The 16,760-nt window shown below is 44.3% G+C and overlaps 1 protein-coding gene across 8 annotated transcripts in view; it reads right to left on the bottom strand.

The window, feature by feature from the left end:
- The window catches only part of PRMT5 (protein arginine methyltransferase 5), a 93,018-nt gene that overhangs the window by 60,931 nt on the left and 15,327 nt on the right, over positions 1-16,760 (bottom strand). For 2 of the 8 annotated variants that reach the window (XM_068128936.2, XM_078784478.1), the window contains exons 2-4: positions 13,986-14,131; positions 10,032-10,124; positions 383-468 (exon numbers count right to left, since the gene is read on the bottom strand). In XM_068128936.2, coding sequence (XP_067985037.1) covers positions 383-468; positions 10,032-10,124; positions 13,986-14,131 — 325 coding nt within the window. Of the gene's footprint in view, positions 1-382; positions 469-10,031; positions 10,151-11,764; positions 12,151-13,985; positions 14,132-16,760 lie in introns of those variants that run through there. The other 6 variants (XM_068128934.2, XM_068128935.2, XM_068128938.2 and 3 more) reach the window with 3 other exon arrangements.

Below are 16,760 nucleotides of genomic sequence, written 5' to 3'. Positions count from 1 at the left end.
ACGTCACAATTATCATAAAACCATTCTGCATGGTCGTCACTCCTACCCTGAAAATTTCGTCTCAATTGGACATGTTTGCTGAGAAAAACGAGGTTTAGCCCGTATGGACAACCCAAAAACAATGCCTCCGGCCACCTTCGGGGGCAGAGGCATAAAAATGTCATGATCACATGGTCAGCTAGTGTGGTTCAAAATAAATAAAGATGGTAGATAAAACACTGGTTCAATCCCAAATTTCCCCAAATAAACATTGTGTGATGCATTTATGGAAATAAGTGATTAACCCCTCCATTGCATCACCCGTTTGTGCCTTGGAGAGTAAAATAGGGGAGCATGATGTGGAGGGAATGGCGAATTGGGACATTAAAATAAAAGAACTTACTGCTTCTGAGTTCCTGCGCACAAAGTCCAAATCAGAGTGAAGCCGCAGCCAAGGTGAGATCTTCCCAACGATCAGAGTGCTCCAATCTGGAAGAATGGAAAAATCCATCACATGCGGAATTCATCAAATATGCATCAATAAATCTAAAGCAAGTCCAGAAACCACCGCAGCATCTCGTCTTCACAACACAGCATTCTTGGCAAATCCGAAATGAATCCTTTCCAATTCCAGTCTAAATATAGAAGTCATGGAAGAACTTTACTAATGGCAGGATATTTGATACAACAATACTCTTGACTCTTGCGCATGCAGCCAGTGGCCGTAAGACAAGGTTTTCCTTCCTCCTGCATTCAGATCTAACTGTGTACCTGTCCTACCCAATGCCTCCTTTGCTGCAAAACAAACTTACGACGCCTCATTTCTTCGTTTACAATACTCTGTCCTCCTTCACACATTGTAGTTAATGCTGTCAACGCCATCTCTAGAATACGGCTGCCCCGCTCCCAAACCAGGTATGATACCCCACTGCCTCCCCCCACCCCGCCCACTCCTCCCGCCCCTTCAAAGCATGGAATTCCTCTGGAAACTAAAATACATAACATAAGGAACTCTCTCCAGCTTCACCCTATTGGATTGCCAAATATAAACACCAAGCAAATTAACCTGATTGAAGCAGGTTCCTTGCAATATCCCTGTCGTTCAGAATTTCATTCGAGAAAGTTGCCAGGAATGTCGTTTTTAATGTAGCCATTGTTTAGGTTTGAGTGCTGTGCTTCTACAACCCTTCGTTGCCCAATTCCTTAAATGCTGATTGATCTCTCTCATTATGAAGTGTCAAGCTGTGAAGACCATCTTTACAGCTGACCATGTGAATCACTTGTGCTCTTCCATTGCCTTCTTTTACCTGATAAATCCTGGTGTTACAGCATCTTCCAACTTTCCCTAGCGATAAGTAGACACCAACATCAAGGCGTAATCATCAATGAAAACTTCTTCTTCAACACACTTCTTGTAATTACCAATCAAAGATCAATCACAAGATAACCCTACGTGTTTACCATTCTTTATTGGCCCCCTGCAATGTGGTTCTCGAGACATTCTCGATTCATCTCATCTGTGGATGATGAAAGTACCCACAAATCAGCACAAAAAAACAGAATTCACTGGTTTCTCCAGAGTACAATAGTGCCCTCTGGGGTCATGGGTCCTGTTGCAGTTAAATTGTTAGTCCAGGTCAGAGTGTTTCGGAGTAAGATCCAGCATAACGTAACAACTACCCTTTACTCTCAACCTAAATCACTAGGAATAAAAATTTTAAATGTATTTTTCAAAATAAACGTCAATGTCAAAAGCACAATCATATCAAAGCGGTCCAATGGTCCAAAAACAAAAAGAGATCTTTGCCTTGCCAGATAATTCATCCTCTCATTATTATGAACACGAGCGCGACTCGGCACACTCCGCATGCCTCACCATACGTCGTTTCAGAGGAATAGGCATCTTTGACCATTTCAGTGTCTTTTGGGTCTTCATGGTCATCTGGGCCTTCAAGAGTCTTTGGCATATATTGGGTCTTCAGGGGCTTTTGGGTCTTACGGGTTCTCTCCAAGAAGTTCTGTCACTCAAGCTTTTGGATCTCACCATCTGCCATGATCTTTCCTGGGAAAACCACATTTCCAAGCTGGCCTCCAAAGCCAGTTGCCGACTTGGCATCCTGCGTCATGCGAGGTCCTTCCTTGGCACACCTGAGCTCCTCACCATTTTTTTTTTTTTTTTGTATGCAAGATCGAGGCTCGTTTAAGAGCTAGCACATCACACACATATTAGCACAAAAAACATAAATGGACACGTAAAACAATAAAGGGAGGGAGAGACAAGATGGGGAGAGAGAGGGAAGCACACAAGCACAACAGTAGAGAACAGGGACATCGGGAGATCTGTTCGAAGGGAGAGGGATTGGGGGGGGGGGGGAGCAGAGAGGGGTGGGGAGGGGGGAAGGGTCGGGGGTGGGGTAGGGGTAGGGGAGAAGGGTGGTGGAGGGGGAGGGGAGAGGGCTGGGGGGGGGGGGGAAGGAAGGGGTACACGGTACAAAACAAATTGACACTACAAGGAATTTCAGGAAAGAAGTCGGGGATTGAAAGATGTGGATTTGGGGTGTATTAACGGGGGGTAGAAAAGATCAAGGTATTGGATGGGGAAGATAAGCGATGGTGGTGAACAGCTGTATAAAGACCTGGAGGGAGGAGTGGGATTGAAGAGGGTGTGGGAGTTTGTTCCAGAGGTGGGAAAAAAGAGGAATGAAAGAGTGAAGGTGAGCAGAGAGTCTTGATTTTGGCAGTTTCACCAGAGGAGGGTTGCTGGTAGTCATTGTGCGTCCTGCAGGAATATTTGGGGGACACAGCACCGACAGAGTTGGGGGAGCTAGGCCAGAGAGGAGTCGGTAGAAGACAGAAAAACCACCAACCTGCCTGCGGTGAGAGTGAAAGGCCCCCAGAATCAGCTTCATCACGGGAGATACCAATGATCCTGAAAACTTTAGTTTCTACAGTGTGAAGCCGAGCTAGGTGTGAGGCAGGAGCACCAGCCCAGAGTGGAGAGCAGTATTCCATTGAGCTATGGATGAAAGCCTTGGATGTGGCGAGGAGCTCAGGTGTGCCAAGGAAGAACTTTGCACGACGGAGAATGCCCAGTCAGCGACTGGCTTTGGAGGCCAGCTTGGAAATGTGGTTTTCCCAGGAAAGATCATGGCAGATGGGGAGACCCAAAAGCTTGAGTGACACAACTTCTTGGAGAGGATTGTTGAGAAAGTAGATGGGAGGGTTTTCCAGATGGTCTTTTCGGAGAGACATAGTGAGAGTGTGAGATTTTTTGGGATTGAAAGACATGTTCCACTTGTTTGACCAGTCTGTGATTTTGTCAAGGTCTGCAGAGAGGGAGGAGGCTGCTGCTGCCTGCCGATCTGAGGGTTGAGATATGGAGCGGCAGAGTGGAGTCATCAGCAAAGAGCTGGAGAGGATTTTCCAAAGAGTCTAAAAGATCATTGATGAATAACAAAAAAAGCACAGGGTCTAGAACACTGCCTTGAGGAACTCCAGCCTGAACTGGAAGGGAGATGAGAGAAATCCATTCAGAGCCACACATTGACTGCGACCGGAAAGGAAGTCCGCAAAACATGCGTGGAGATTTCCAAGGATACCATAGGATGAGAGTTTGGTGAGCAGAGCGGGGTGCCAGATCGTATCCAAGGCACAATATATGTCAAGGGAGACGGCTCTGATTTCCTGTTTCGCGTTGAGGGCCTCCATCCATGGTTGAGACAGCAGAATCAGCATGTCCAGAGTAGCGTGACCTGGTCTGAAACCAAAATGATGATCAGAGATCAAGCCATTTGAGAAGAGGATAGATTTGATATCCGAAGCAATGATGGATTCCATGACTTTGCTGATAATTGGGAGAAGGCTGATTGGTCTATAGTTGCAAGGTTCTGTTTTTGCATCTTTTTTATGTAAAGCGGTGATGTTGGCTGATTTTCAAGCAGATGGTAGATGACCTTGAGCAAAAGAGAGGGTGAAGAGAACAGAGAGCGTGTGAAAGAGCTTCAGAGCAGGATTTTAGGACCAGTGGGCTGATACCTTCTGGTCCAGTTGCAGAATCAGAATCGAGGTTTGACAGAAACTTCTCCACCTTGTCAGAAGAGAAGGAGACAGAGTCCAGGAGCAGCTGGGTTCGACTGGGTAAGGTGGATACAGAGAGAGATGGGTTTGGGACACAAGATTTTGAGGCAAACACAGAGTTGAGGCATTCAGCTTTTTCACGCGAGGAGTCAGCTGTGTAGCCGTTTAAGGTAAGGGAAGGGATGGAAGGGGAACAAACACAACAAACAGATTTGATCAGGCGCCACCAGGATTTGGAAAAGGGAGACAGGTTTGAGAGTTCAGTCTTGAGAGTAGAGAGATATTGTTTCCTGGCTCTCCTGAGAGTAGACACATACTTGTTCTGGGCTTTGTGAAAGGAACTGAGATTGCCTTCAGTTGGATTAGCCTTCCAAGAGGCAAAGGCAAGTTGTTTCATGGCAACTGCCTCACCACAAGATTCTGTGTACCATGGAAGGGTATGACAACTGAAGACGAGATGGGATAAATCTGTGCATGAGAGATGGCAATTTTCTTTGGAAGAATTCCCAGGATGAGTTGATGTCAGAGGCAGTGGAGATGGAGGACCAGTCCAGGTGATTGATGGCTGCCTGAAGACCGTGCCAGTCCGCCTGAGTGAAATGCCAGACTCGTCGACGCTGAGGATGCTCTCTGAGAATGGCCAGAGAGATGTCCACTTTAACAAGCACATGATCAGATGAACCGATTGGAGCAGAAGAAGAACAGCAGATATTTGCAGGGAAGTTAGTCATAACCAAGTCCAGAAGGGATGATGTACTGGTGACTGAGATCCGGGTCGGGAAATTGGCAGATTGTGTCAGTCCCAATGAGTCGCAGAAGTCCTTTGCTGAGGTGCCATGGCTGGTGAGAGTGGAACCCCACCCAGCCAGCTGGCATGATGACAGTTGAAGTCACCACATATGAGGAATAGAGGGTTATGATGAGTTGATAGAAGTTGGTCCATGTTGTCAGACAGCGAAATGTAAATGGAGTCCTCACTGTTTGGAGGACGGTACAGAACACATTTTTTTTTTTTTTTTTTTTTTGGATACTGAATCGAGGCTCGTGAAAGAGCTAACATTTACTTCACAAACAAATCAACCAGACAAACAAAACACACAAAAAGAGGGAGCGGAAAACAAGATGGGGAGAGAAGGGGAAGCACACAAACACAACATTTGAGAGCAGGGAGATGTGTGGAAGGGAGAGGGCTTGTGGGGAGGAGGCGTGGGAAGGGGGGGGGGGGGGGGGGAGGGAGAAGTATAAAACACAAGGACACCAAGGACTTCCAGGACAGAAGTTGGTATTTCAAAAAAGTGGATTTGGGGTGAAATTAGCGGGGGTAGAAAAGATCAAGGTTTTGGATGGGGGAAGATAAGAGATGGTGGTGAACAGCCGTTTTAAAGACCTGGAGGGTGGAGTGGGATTGAAGAGAGTGAGGGAGTTTGTTCCAGAGGCGGGAGAAGAGAGGAATGAAGGAGTGAAGGTGAGCAGAGAGTCTTGATTTTGGCAGTTTGACCATAAGAGGGTTGCAGGCAGATCTTGTGCGACCTGTAGGAATATTTGTGGGACAGAGCCCAGAGAGAGCTGGGGGGGCAAGGCCAGAGAGGAGTCGGTAGAAGATGGAAAGACCACCAACCTGCCTGCGGTGAGCGAGTGAGAGGCCCTTGGAGTTAGCTTCATCGCGGGAGATTCCAATGATTCTGAATGCTTTGGTTTCAACAGCGTGAAGACGAGAAGGGTGAACAAAAGGTGGGAGTGGAGAGGAAGCCGTAGCCAGAGGTACTCCTGGGGGTGGGGTGGAGAGAGCCCGCAAGGAGAGTGAGGAAGAGAGTTTTTGATAAAGATAGCAACCCCACCACCAGGACGAGGCTCAGGTCTATCATACCGGAGGAGGGAGTAACCAGGAAGAGAAATTAAGGAATCAGAAACATCTTGAAGGAGGAAAGTTTCTGTTAAGCAGATTACGCCCGGTTTGTCGGAAACAACCTGTATGGAGAAATCAAACAGGTTTGAGCGAAGGCCCTGGATGTTTGAGGTCCATAGCGTTAAGGAAGAGGGAGGGGAAGCATCGGATACAGGACAGGGGAGGGGTATGGAAAGATGAGGGAGGAGCGGTGGAGGTAGGGAGAGCTGTTGACAGTGTGTCGTAGATTGCATGAACGCTAGGGGAAGGGAAAGGATGAGGAGGACAAAAGGTTTGATGGTGATGGGATGAGGCACAGTGAGGCGTTGTTTGAGGGGAGGCAGAGTGAAGTCGAAGGTTGAGTGGAGGTATGAGTTGGAAGGGAGAGGAAGCGGGGAGGAGGCAGCTTTGTGGAGGAGTTAAGAGGAAACTTTGAGGAGGAGGGGTGAGAGGGGAGAATTGAAGAAAAATGGCGAGGTGAGATTTTTGAAGGGGTGGGGAGAGGGGGAAAATTTGAGGGGGAGTGGCGAGGAGGGAGATTTGAGGGGGAGAGGTAAGGGGGGAAATTTGAGGGCAAGGGGTGAGTTGGGAGTTTTGAAAAGGAGGGGTGGGTTGGGAGTTTTGAAGGAGAGGGGTGAGGGGAGAGATTTGAGGGGGAGGGGTGAGGGGTGAAATTTGAAAGTTTTGAATGATTAAAGAAAATCGAACATTTGTTACAGACTGGGTTTCTTGAGATATTCAAATCAGAGATCTGTTTGAGAACATTTGAGGAGGGGTGGAATGAAGAAAGAAAGAATTGTACGAGATTGTATTTTTCTTGTGATGGAAGGATTTAACGAGCAAATTGATTGCAGCCTTTTGAACAGGAAGAAAAAAAGCGAGTTGCAGTATACAAGGGAATACAACATGGCAGGGGGGAGTTCAAACATTTTGAAAGCAAAACCACCGGTTGAACACGTGGGGGAGGGAAGAACACGTGGACACGGTGGGAAGACCATGAGGAGAGAAGGTAATTATTATTAATAAAAAAAAAAATTCTTTTTGTATTTAAGACATCAAACAAAGGAAAGGGTAAGAGGTTAGGGAAAAAGTAGGGGGTGAAAAAAAAATTCAGAGAGGGATCGAACGTGAATAACAAAAGGCCATACGACACGACTGGGCAGGCCTTGAGGCTAACCAGGCCTCAAAAACACGAATGACCAAACAGACCGACTAATACACAATTGTGCACGAAATGCAAAACGTGATCGAACCAGAAACACAGTAGACACAAACACAGCAAAACAAAGCACTTGACTTTGATTTAAAAAAACAAAAAACTTAACTTTGATCGACGTGGACGAGCTCAGACGACACACAACCTCACCCGGGGAACCGGAAACTCCGGAAACTTACAAGGCTTTCATCCGCAGCTCAATGGAATACTGCTCTCCCCTCTGGGCTGGTGCTCCTGCTTCACACGTAGCTCTGCCTCATGCTGTTGAAACCAAAGCTTTCAGAATCATTGGAATTTCCCACGATGAAGCTAACTCGGAGGGCCTTTCACTCACTAACCACAGGCAGGTTTGTGGTCTTTCTGTCTTCTACAGACTCCTCTCTGGCCTAGCTCCCCCAGCTCTGTCTGTGCTCTGTCCCACAAATATTCATACAAGTCGCACAATATCTGCCAGCAACCCTCTTCTGGTGAAACTGCCAAAATGAAGACCCTCTGCTCATCTTCACTCTTTCATGCCTCTTTTCATGATCTCATCATATCTCAAAGGAACGCTTGTAAGTATAACTTGATTTATTATAAATTTAGTATAAACACTGAAGTATAACTCTATTTAACTGGTTTTGCACCAGGGTTAATTGCACAAGGCCAAACTCACTTTCTTGTGCAAAAGTGATATTTGACACAAGGCAAATCAGGCCTGCAAACTGATATCAGCATGTATGAGCTGACAGTGCAGCTCTGAATGACAATGATTGAATGAATTGACAATGAATTCCACCTCTGGAACAAACTCCCTCACTCTCTTCAATGGCACCTTTCCCTCCAGGTCTTTAAAACAGCTGTTCACCACCATCTCTTATCTTCCCCCATCCAAAACCTTGATTTTTTCTACCCCCGTTAATTCACCACAGATCCACATTTTTTAAATACCGACTTCTTTCCTGGAAGTCCTCGCAGCATCCATGTGTTTTATACCTCTCCCACACCTCCTTCCCCCAAGCCCTCTCCCGATGTCCCTGTTCTCTACTGCTGTACTTGTGTGCTTCCCTCGCTCTCCCCATCTTGTCTCCCGCTCTCTTTATTATGTTTTCTTTCGTGTCCGTTTGTTTTTTTGTGATTAATGTTAGCTCTTACACGAGCCTCGATCTTGTATACAAAAAAAAGAAGAAAAAAGGGTCTTTTGGTTCTTCGGGGTGTTTGCGTCTTCGGGGTGATTTGGGTCTTTTGGATCCTCAGGGCTTTTTAGGGTATTTTGGGTCTTTGGGGCATTTTGAATCTTCAGGGTCTCCAGGGTCTCTTGAGTCTTCAGGGGCTTTTGGTTATGTTGTGTGCTTTGGGTCTTTAAGGGTATTCTGGGTCTTTAAGGGTATTTTGGGTCTTTAAGGGTATTTTGGGTCTTTAAGGGTATTTTGGGTCTTTAAGGGTATTTTGGGTCTTTAAGGGTATTTAAGGGTATTTTGGGTCTTTAAAGGTATTTTGGGTCCTGGTGGTCTTAAGGGCCTTGGGGGGGGGGGGGGGGGGAATTTAAAGGGTTGTCAAAGGTCTGAGGGGTCTCAGTGGGCCAAATGTAATCAAGAGTTCACGGACTGTGTTTTGGGTGTTAATTTGTTTTGAAGAAGAAGATGTTTGGTCACATATAAACATACATACACACAAACATAACGATATGTTTGCTCAATAAAATAAGATTATAGTTTAACAGAAAGCATAAGTTGTTGGCAAGTAATAAATAATGAATTAAAGAATAAAAGCTAATCTCTTGCCAATAATAGCCTGGCATTGGCTTAGCGGTTAGGGTGCCAGCTTGGGATCCTAGGATCCTGTGTTCGAATCCCGGTCGATCGCTGAATTAATGCCAGGGAGGTTGACTCAGCCTGTCATCCTTTCGAGGTCGGAAAATTGAGTACCTTTTCACTGGTAATTCCTTGCTTGTCGCAAGAGGCGATTAACAGGGTTGGCGGCAGGAAGGGCACCCGGCCATAAAACATTGCTTCAAAAAGGGGACCACGGTGTCCAAAAAAAAAGGCCAACCCCCCCGCTATGCGGGGAAAAATGGCCTTAAAAGGCGGTTCTTTCTCCTCATGCCAATTAATACGACACATAAATGAACCTTACAATTGCAATCAATAATATATTAATAATAATAATATAATATAAATAATAATTATAATTATTAAATTAATTAATTATTAAATTAATATAAATAATTAATTATTAATTAATTAATTATTAAATAATATAATTAAATTATAATTATCTATCTATAATTCCAGTAATCTCTGTTTGTACGTTTGTCTGTGACCGCTGTTTCTCGACAACCACGGGTCCGATATACTTTTAACTTGCCAGGTATATTGCTGGGGACCCGAGGATGTGCCTTTTCAAGGTTTCATATTAATCGGACAATTACTTACCGAGCTATGTCCAAAAAACGATTCAACCAATCAGAGAGCAGCGAACTATCGCGTGTGCCGAACGTGGCGGACACACTCTGCCTCGGATGGCACATTTGAGAGCGTATTCATTTATTTCACGTTTGCAAACTATGTTGGCGTTAAACTATGTTTTAAAACTAATAAAAACGAATTTGCGATTCATTCGCTTTCCTGCGCGTTTGTGCACGCGATGGCGATTTCTTTACCAAACTCCGGAAGCCGTTCGCTTTGGACCAAACCATTTCATGTAAATAGAGGGGGGGGATTGTCACCACTCGCAAGCCGTTCGCTTTGGACCAAACCATTTCATGTAAATAGAGGGGGGGGATATAATTTTAGATATATATATAGTACGGGCATGCCCTAGTAATAATAATTATAACAAATAATCAATAATATATAATAATCAATAATAAGCAGGAAATAATACAACACTGACCCGTAGAAGGCATCAGCAGGTCCGATCTGGTTAAGGGACCCGAGCGGTTCTTGGCTGGACCCATAAGGAACTCGCGTTTGTACCGAGGGTGAACTATGGGTGCACACACAAAATCAAACCTACAACAAAAAAATGAAAAAAAGAGAGCTTGCCTCATTACCGCATCCCTGCAAGGTGCAAGCTTACTGTGAAATCATTCATACAGTATGGGTGTTGAAAAAGGTCAACAAATCTTATACGCACAAGAGTCCCATAACACGATGATGTTTTTACATCTTATTCCATACTAAACAGGAGTGTCTGTGTCCGTCCGTCCATCACCAAAGTATTCCCTCACTTTTGGGACTAACCCGACCAAACCTTTTTGGGGTCCCAGCGGATGTTGTAAGGTGGGTAGGAGGTTTCTTAGGTTCCTCAATAAAATTGACTCGATATGGAGCTGCTCCCAAATCCGGAAGCGAACAGATGACGACTTTGGCTGGTTTGGTAATATCTCAATACAATCGTGATTTAACACAGTATTTTGTTATGGTATTAATGTATGATTGGAATGACGTTTGGAATGAAAATAGAGATATCGAGTTTAAATATGAAGGAAGAAATGACGGGAGGGTTCCTACTTTCTAAACGTGACATTCGCGGATTCACCATATGCAGATTAACCCTTTGACTGGGTATAGAACTATTCAGACGGGTACGTTTTTTTTGTCCAAGTCCTTCACGAACCTGCTGTCCATGTCTGACATTCGCTGAAGGTGACACAGGAATGTGGAATTTATTGGTAGCTCGCTTCTACGGGCTAAACCATGGCACATAGCACGGGTACCTCACGCGTGACACACACACACACACACACACACACACACACACACACACACACACACACACACACACACACACACACACACACACACACACACACACACACACACACACACACACACACACACACACAATGCTAAATTATGGAACCAATAAATTACACATTCCTGTGGCACCTTCAGTCACATGTCAGACGGACAGCATGTTCGTGAAAGACTTGCGTAAAACAAGACCATAAGTTTAACAGCGGCGCAGCCGGGCTTGTAAAATATTGTAAACCGCAAACACACATGATTGGCTTTTTAAACAGTCACTAGTGCTGTTTATAACATTAAACAAAGAAATTTGGAGGAATCCCGACATTGTGAGGCAAGTTTTACTTACAGAACTGAGGGAAGATATTGTTACGGAATCCGGGGGACGGCACTCCCGTTAGCAAGGGGGGGGGGGGGGGGGGTTAATCCCCTCGTCCTGTTAAGCTGGCCGTCTCCGCCGGTCCTGAAGCTACCCCGCTCCCCTGTGGGGTGGGATTGGCCGAGGCGATTGGTCAAGGGATTCCTGTACACCTCCGCCAATCCCTCCACAAGGCAGGTGGGTAACTCCGCTCGAATCCTGGACAAGATGGAGTTTGCCGAGCGGTTTAGCAATCCGAAATCCGAGCCGTTAACACTAACCCGATTCTGAGCGGTTCTGCCAAATCGTGCCACGTATATTCAATAGGGGACAGGCCGAAAGCGATCGGATGAGAAAGAAGGAACCAAAGGTAAGGAGGAACAGATATTTATTATTATTTACACCAAAACCCAAAGAAGAAGAACGAAGTTATTTACAGAAAAAGAACAGAAGACACAGTGCAATCCTTAGCTTACACAGTCTTACTTATACCCAGACAGGACAATACAAAGACTCACACGAATGGGGAATGGTGTGCAGGAATGGCTGGAAGGATGAGAAGGTTCAGGTGGTCCACAGAACGGGCGACAGGGAGGTCCGAGGATCGCGACACGACGTCGGGGTTCGCGTGCACGCACTTGTTCTTTTGGAGGTTGGTTCCGGCAGTTGCCGTCAGTGCCGGTTGGTATCGCGAGCAGGGCGTGCCGATTCTCTTTCGCCGCAGGACGTTCGCGCCAAGGAAATCGATGAACAATCCTCCCCACTTGTGTTCCTTGCTCATGCGCCTCCCTCCACAGAACTCTCGATTCGTGCTCCCTCACTCATCTACATAAGCAGTCCCTCCGTCACCCTTTTATGGCCCTCCCCGAGATCAAGCCGCGGGCTAAGAGGGCACGCCTACCGGGTCGCTCTCCGCAGTGCCGATTGGTGGGCACGGGCTCTTCCCGGCTCCGCCCACGATGACGAGGGGCGGGCAACGCCCTTCTTCTCCGAGCTGACCACGTGCGCAATGGAGGCGAATGCTGTTGGAAATGTAGGCAACGCTGCTGGCACTATAGTTTCGGGGCTATTGGGGGGATCTATCTTATTTGATTTGGTGCAACGTAGGATCTACTATTGGACACACAGCCTTATCTGGAACACAGAATAACGATATAACTATAGAGAGGTTCTATGATTGGCTACGTGCTTGTACATGGACTAGCTAAGGTGCACTCATTTCAATTAACAGCCAAATTAAAGGGGAAATGTACACAGGTGTTATTTATAAGGGATTTTAATACTAAATTTGATAAAGTGAAGATTCTAAAAACTGCAACAATATACTGTAATCTGTGTAGCCCATAAGGGTTGGGGGTGTGCTCATTTACAAAGCAGCTAGCTTGCACTCGCCAAGCCAGCCATTCCTTAAGGGTTTTAAATGGAGTGCTTGCTCGAATGCTTAAACCACTTGGCGATCTCTCCACAAGAAACTTGGTAAATGAACACACACCCAATGTTCTTGACATAACGTAATGACATAACGGACACAAAACTGTCGCTACTTTAATATATAGAAGATGATATATTTTAACTTCCAGTATGTTTGCAGTCACTACAAAGAGATTAGTTTTACTCTAATATTAACGTTGCGTTATCAATATTTCGAAAATGATATTACAATAAAAAAACCGAGGCGAATTCCTTACTTCCACAATGAATAATATTAGTGCCGAACACCGCTCATCATTGATTCATGAACCATACACCGCTTCAATCCACTAGTTTTCCATTCACGACATTGGGATTAAAGTATTATTTACTATACCAGCAACGGTACCCGCCCTATGGGCGGGGCTTCAATTGGGAAGCCCAAATGAAAGGGAAAAATATCAGAAAATGAAGGCTTTTTTATTTTAAACGATTCATATAAACATCCGTTGAATCATATCACACGCAAATCATCAAAATCTAAACAGTACATGGCACCCATTTTGAAAAAAGATTGAATTCTGCAAAACGGAAGCGGCCGCTACACGTCTTTCTCAGTCGCACGTTTATGTGTGAAGAGTGCGAGCCGAATCTGTAACACGGAAGCAGCCGCTACACCTGTTTCTCCGTCGCTTTGCACATGCTGCCATGTTACTTCGGAGCCACACGTTTAAATAAGAAGAGTTTGTCAGGAGTCGATCTACTCTCTCCTGGTACGTAGAATAAACAGTATTTGTAGAATTTCAACAAAAGCCACATCATTGTTCATATCAGTAAATATTATTCCACCGTGTTTGGAAAAACTGGAAAACTTGGAAAACCAATATAGCCTATCTTACTCCCAGGGGTCCCAGGATCGGGTGAGCCGTTTTTGCGGTACCTTCGAACGGACGGATGGACATTTGGTGAATTATAGTAAGATTATTATTAATATTACGAAAACGATACTACTGAAATGATACACAACTGTATTAAGAAACCTGGGCTTAATTTGTCCGAAGCGGTCCGAAGGTGAGGCATAAAGCCTAAGGCCTATACGTACTGTATTGTTGGAAGAGCTGTAACGCCGATGCTTTCAATATTTCATGGTCATTTTAACAATCGGTTTGTTTGTGTTTCACACTGAATGAAAAACGTAAGGTAGAGCATGGCGATTGTGATGTACGACAGGTTTGACGATACGTTTGGCATGAACGGCATATAAATCAAAATGACGGTGTGGAGTGTGGAGAGTAATCACATCACCCTGTCATGTGACCAGATCCTCACCTCCGATTGGTATATGTATGAGGGGACATACATGCACCTGTGCCACCTGTAGTCGATCAAGCATGGACAGCAGGTTTGTGAAGGACTTCCACGAAAAACGTACCCGTTTGAATGGTTCTATCAGTGGCGTATCGGCATATGGCGATCTGCGAATGTCACGGTTATAAAGTAGAAACCCTCACGTCATTTCGTCATTCACTTGAACTCAATATCTCTATTTTCATTCCAAACAGCATAACTCTAATCACAAATTAAATAGCATTAATATAAAAAATAAACTTTTACCAACAATCGTGACATAAACAAATATTTAAATCCGTGCTGAGTTACATCCGGATGTGGAGGAGTTCCGTACGGTTGGAAATTCAAAATCATAATTGTATTCACTCAATTCCAAACGTCATTCCAATCATAAATTGATACTTTAACAAAATACTGTTTAAAATGACTGTTGTATTGAGATATTATCAAACCAGCTTATTGCTGTCCTCTGTTCACTTCCGGATTTGGGGCAGGTTCGTATCGAGTTAATTTCAAAATCATAATTTTATTGAGGAATTTTTGAAACCTCCTACCTACCTTACAACATCCGCTATGACTCCAAAACATTCCGCAAAAGGTTTGGCGGGGCTAGCCCCAAATCTGAGGGAGTAGTTTGGGGATAGACGAACAGACACTACTGTTTTATAATATAGATATATACACACATACACAGGATGGCCATAAAGGCCTTGTGCAACATAACTTTTGATGTACTCGTGATATAAACAAATTGTAAATGGCATATGAAAGCATAATTCATTAAGTTTTGTGAATGCTAATGTTGTTTTTACCTCTGCCACTGAATGTGGATGGAGGTTGTTTTCACCCCTGTTTGATTGTTTTTCTGTGAGCAGGATATCTCAAAAAGTTTTGGACGGATTATAATGAAATTTGGTGGACAGGTTGGGTGTGTGACAAGAACAAATCGATTAAATTTTGGTGAAGATTCTGATATGGATCTGGGTAAGACCATTTTTTGGGGGGATTTTTAAGGGATTAACTGTGCCATTGAGAGATGGTGCCAAAAAACGATATACAGTCACGTGAAAAAGTAAGTACACCCCATGTAAAGTTTTGACTTTTTCAACATATTTCAACATACAGCTATTTGATCTTCATTTCAACAATATTGATAAATAAAGGTGATATAATATAACAAATATCATGAAGCATTTACATTTTGTAGTCCATTGTATAATTTAAATAAACATAAATGCAAATTTCGCATGTGGAAAAAGTAAGTACACCCTTGGCTTTAATAGGTGGTATTGCCCCCTTTGGCAGAAACAACCTCAAGTAGGCGTTTCTTATAACTGTCTACCAGTCTCTGACATCGACTGGGAGAAATTTTTGCCCACCCCTCCATGCAGAATTCTTTCAGCTGTGCGATATTTGAGGGCTTTCTTGCATGCACAGCTCGTTTCAAATCCCCCCACAACATATCGATGGGATTTAGATCCAGGCTTTGACTTGGCCATTCCAGAACCCTCCATTTCTTTCTTTTCAGCCATTCTTTGGTGGATTTACTGGTATGTTGAGGGTCATTGTCATGTTGCAAGGTCCACCTTCGGTTGAGCTTCAACTTTCCGACAGATGGCCTCACAGTATCCTCAAGCACCCTCCTGTACAATGAAGAATTCATAGTGGATTCTATGATGGTGAGCTGCCCAGGCCCTGATGCAGCAAAGCTGCCCCAAACCGTAATATTTCCACCACCATGCTTTACAGTTGGTATCAGGTTCTTGTGGTCAAATGCTCTCTTTGGTTTTCGCCAAACATGTCTTCTGGTACTGTGGCCAAATAGCTCCACCTTTGACTCATCTGTCCAGAGCACATTGTTCCAGAAGTGCTGGTCTTTGCCTTGGTGTTCATTGGCAAACTTTAGTCTTGCCCTGATGGTCTTTCTGGACAGCAAAGGTTTCCTCCTGGCACACCTCCCATGTAGATCAAATTTGTGCAGCCTCTTTCTGATGGTAGACTCATGCACTTTGACATCAACAGTGGCAAGAGCTACCTGTAGGTCCCGTGATGACATTCTGGGGTTCTTAGAGACTTCTTTCAGCATCTTGCGGTCTGCTCTCGGGCTGAACTTACTGGGGCGGCCTGGCCTGAACAAGTTGGCAGTTGTTTGGAATCTTCTCCACTTGTAGATGATCTTCTAGACAGTCGAATGATTGATTTCAAGTTGTTTGGAGATCTTTTTAAATCCCTTCCCAGACTCGTAGGCATCTATAACCTTCTTTCTGAAGGCCTCAGAGAGCTCTTTTGATCTAGGCATGGTGACGCCGCACACTTCAACAACAAAGAGCAAACCAAACTAAATGTCTGAGGTTTAAATAAGACAGGTTCCTCCAAGATCCTTTCTAATGATGTTCTAATCATTTGCACCTGAGCTGGTGCACCTGATTGTAATTTTAGGTATTTGAAGTAGTGATAAATGTAGGGGTGTACTTACTTTTTCCACATGAGAAATTTGTATTTATGTTTATATAAATTATACAATGGACTACAAAATGTAAATGTTTCATGATATTTGTTATATTATATCACCTTTATCTATCAATATTGTTGAAATGAAGATCAAATAGCTGTATGTTGAAATATGTTGAAAAAGTCAAAACTTTACTTACTTTTTCACGTGACTGTATAGCATGATATTTCAAAAAGTTACGACAAAACTATGTAGATGAGTTGGTGTCGTTGGTTGTTATCTCCATTTGCGGGTTTCAGGAG

This window comes from Myxine glutinosa, chromosome 9 (genome assembly GCF_964187855.1).
Source record: "Myxine glutinosa chromosome 9, kmMyxGlut1.1, whole genome shotgun sequence".
Taxonomy (NCBI): Eukaryota; Metazoa; Chordata; class Myxini; order Myxiniformes; family Myxinidae; genus Myxine; species Myxine glutinosa.
Note: the sequence above shows the minus strand (reverse complement) of the source record. Positions and strands in the feature narration are given on the sequence as shown.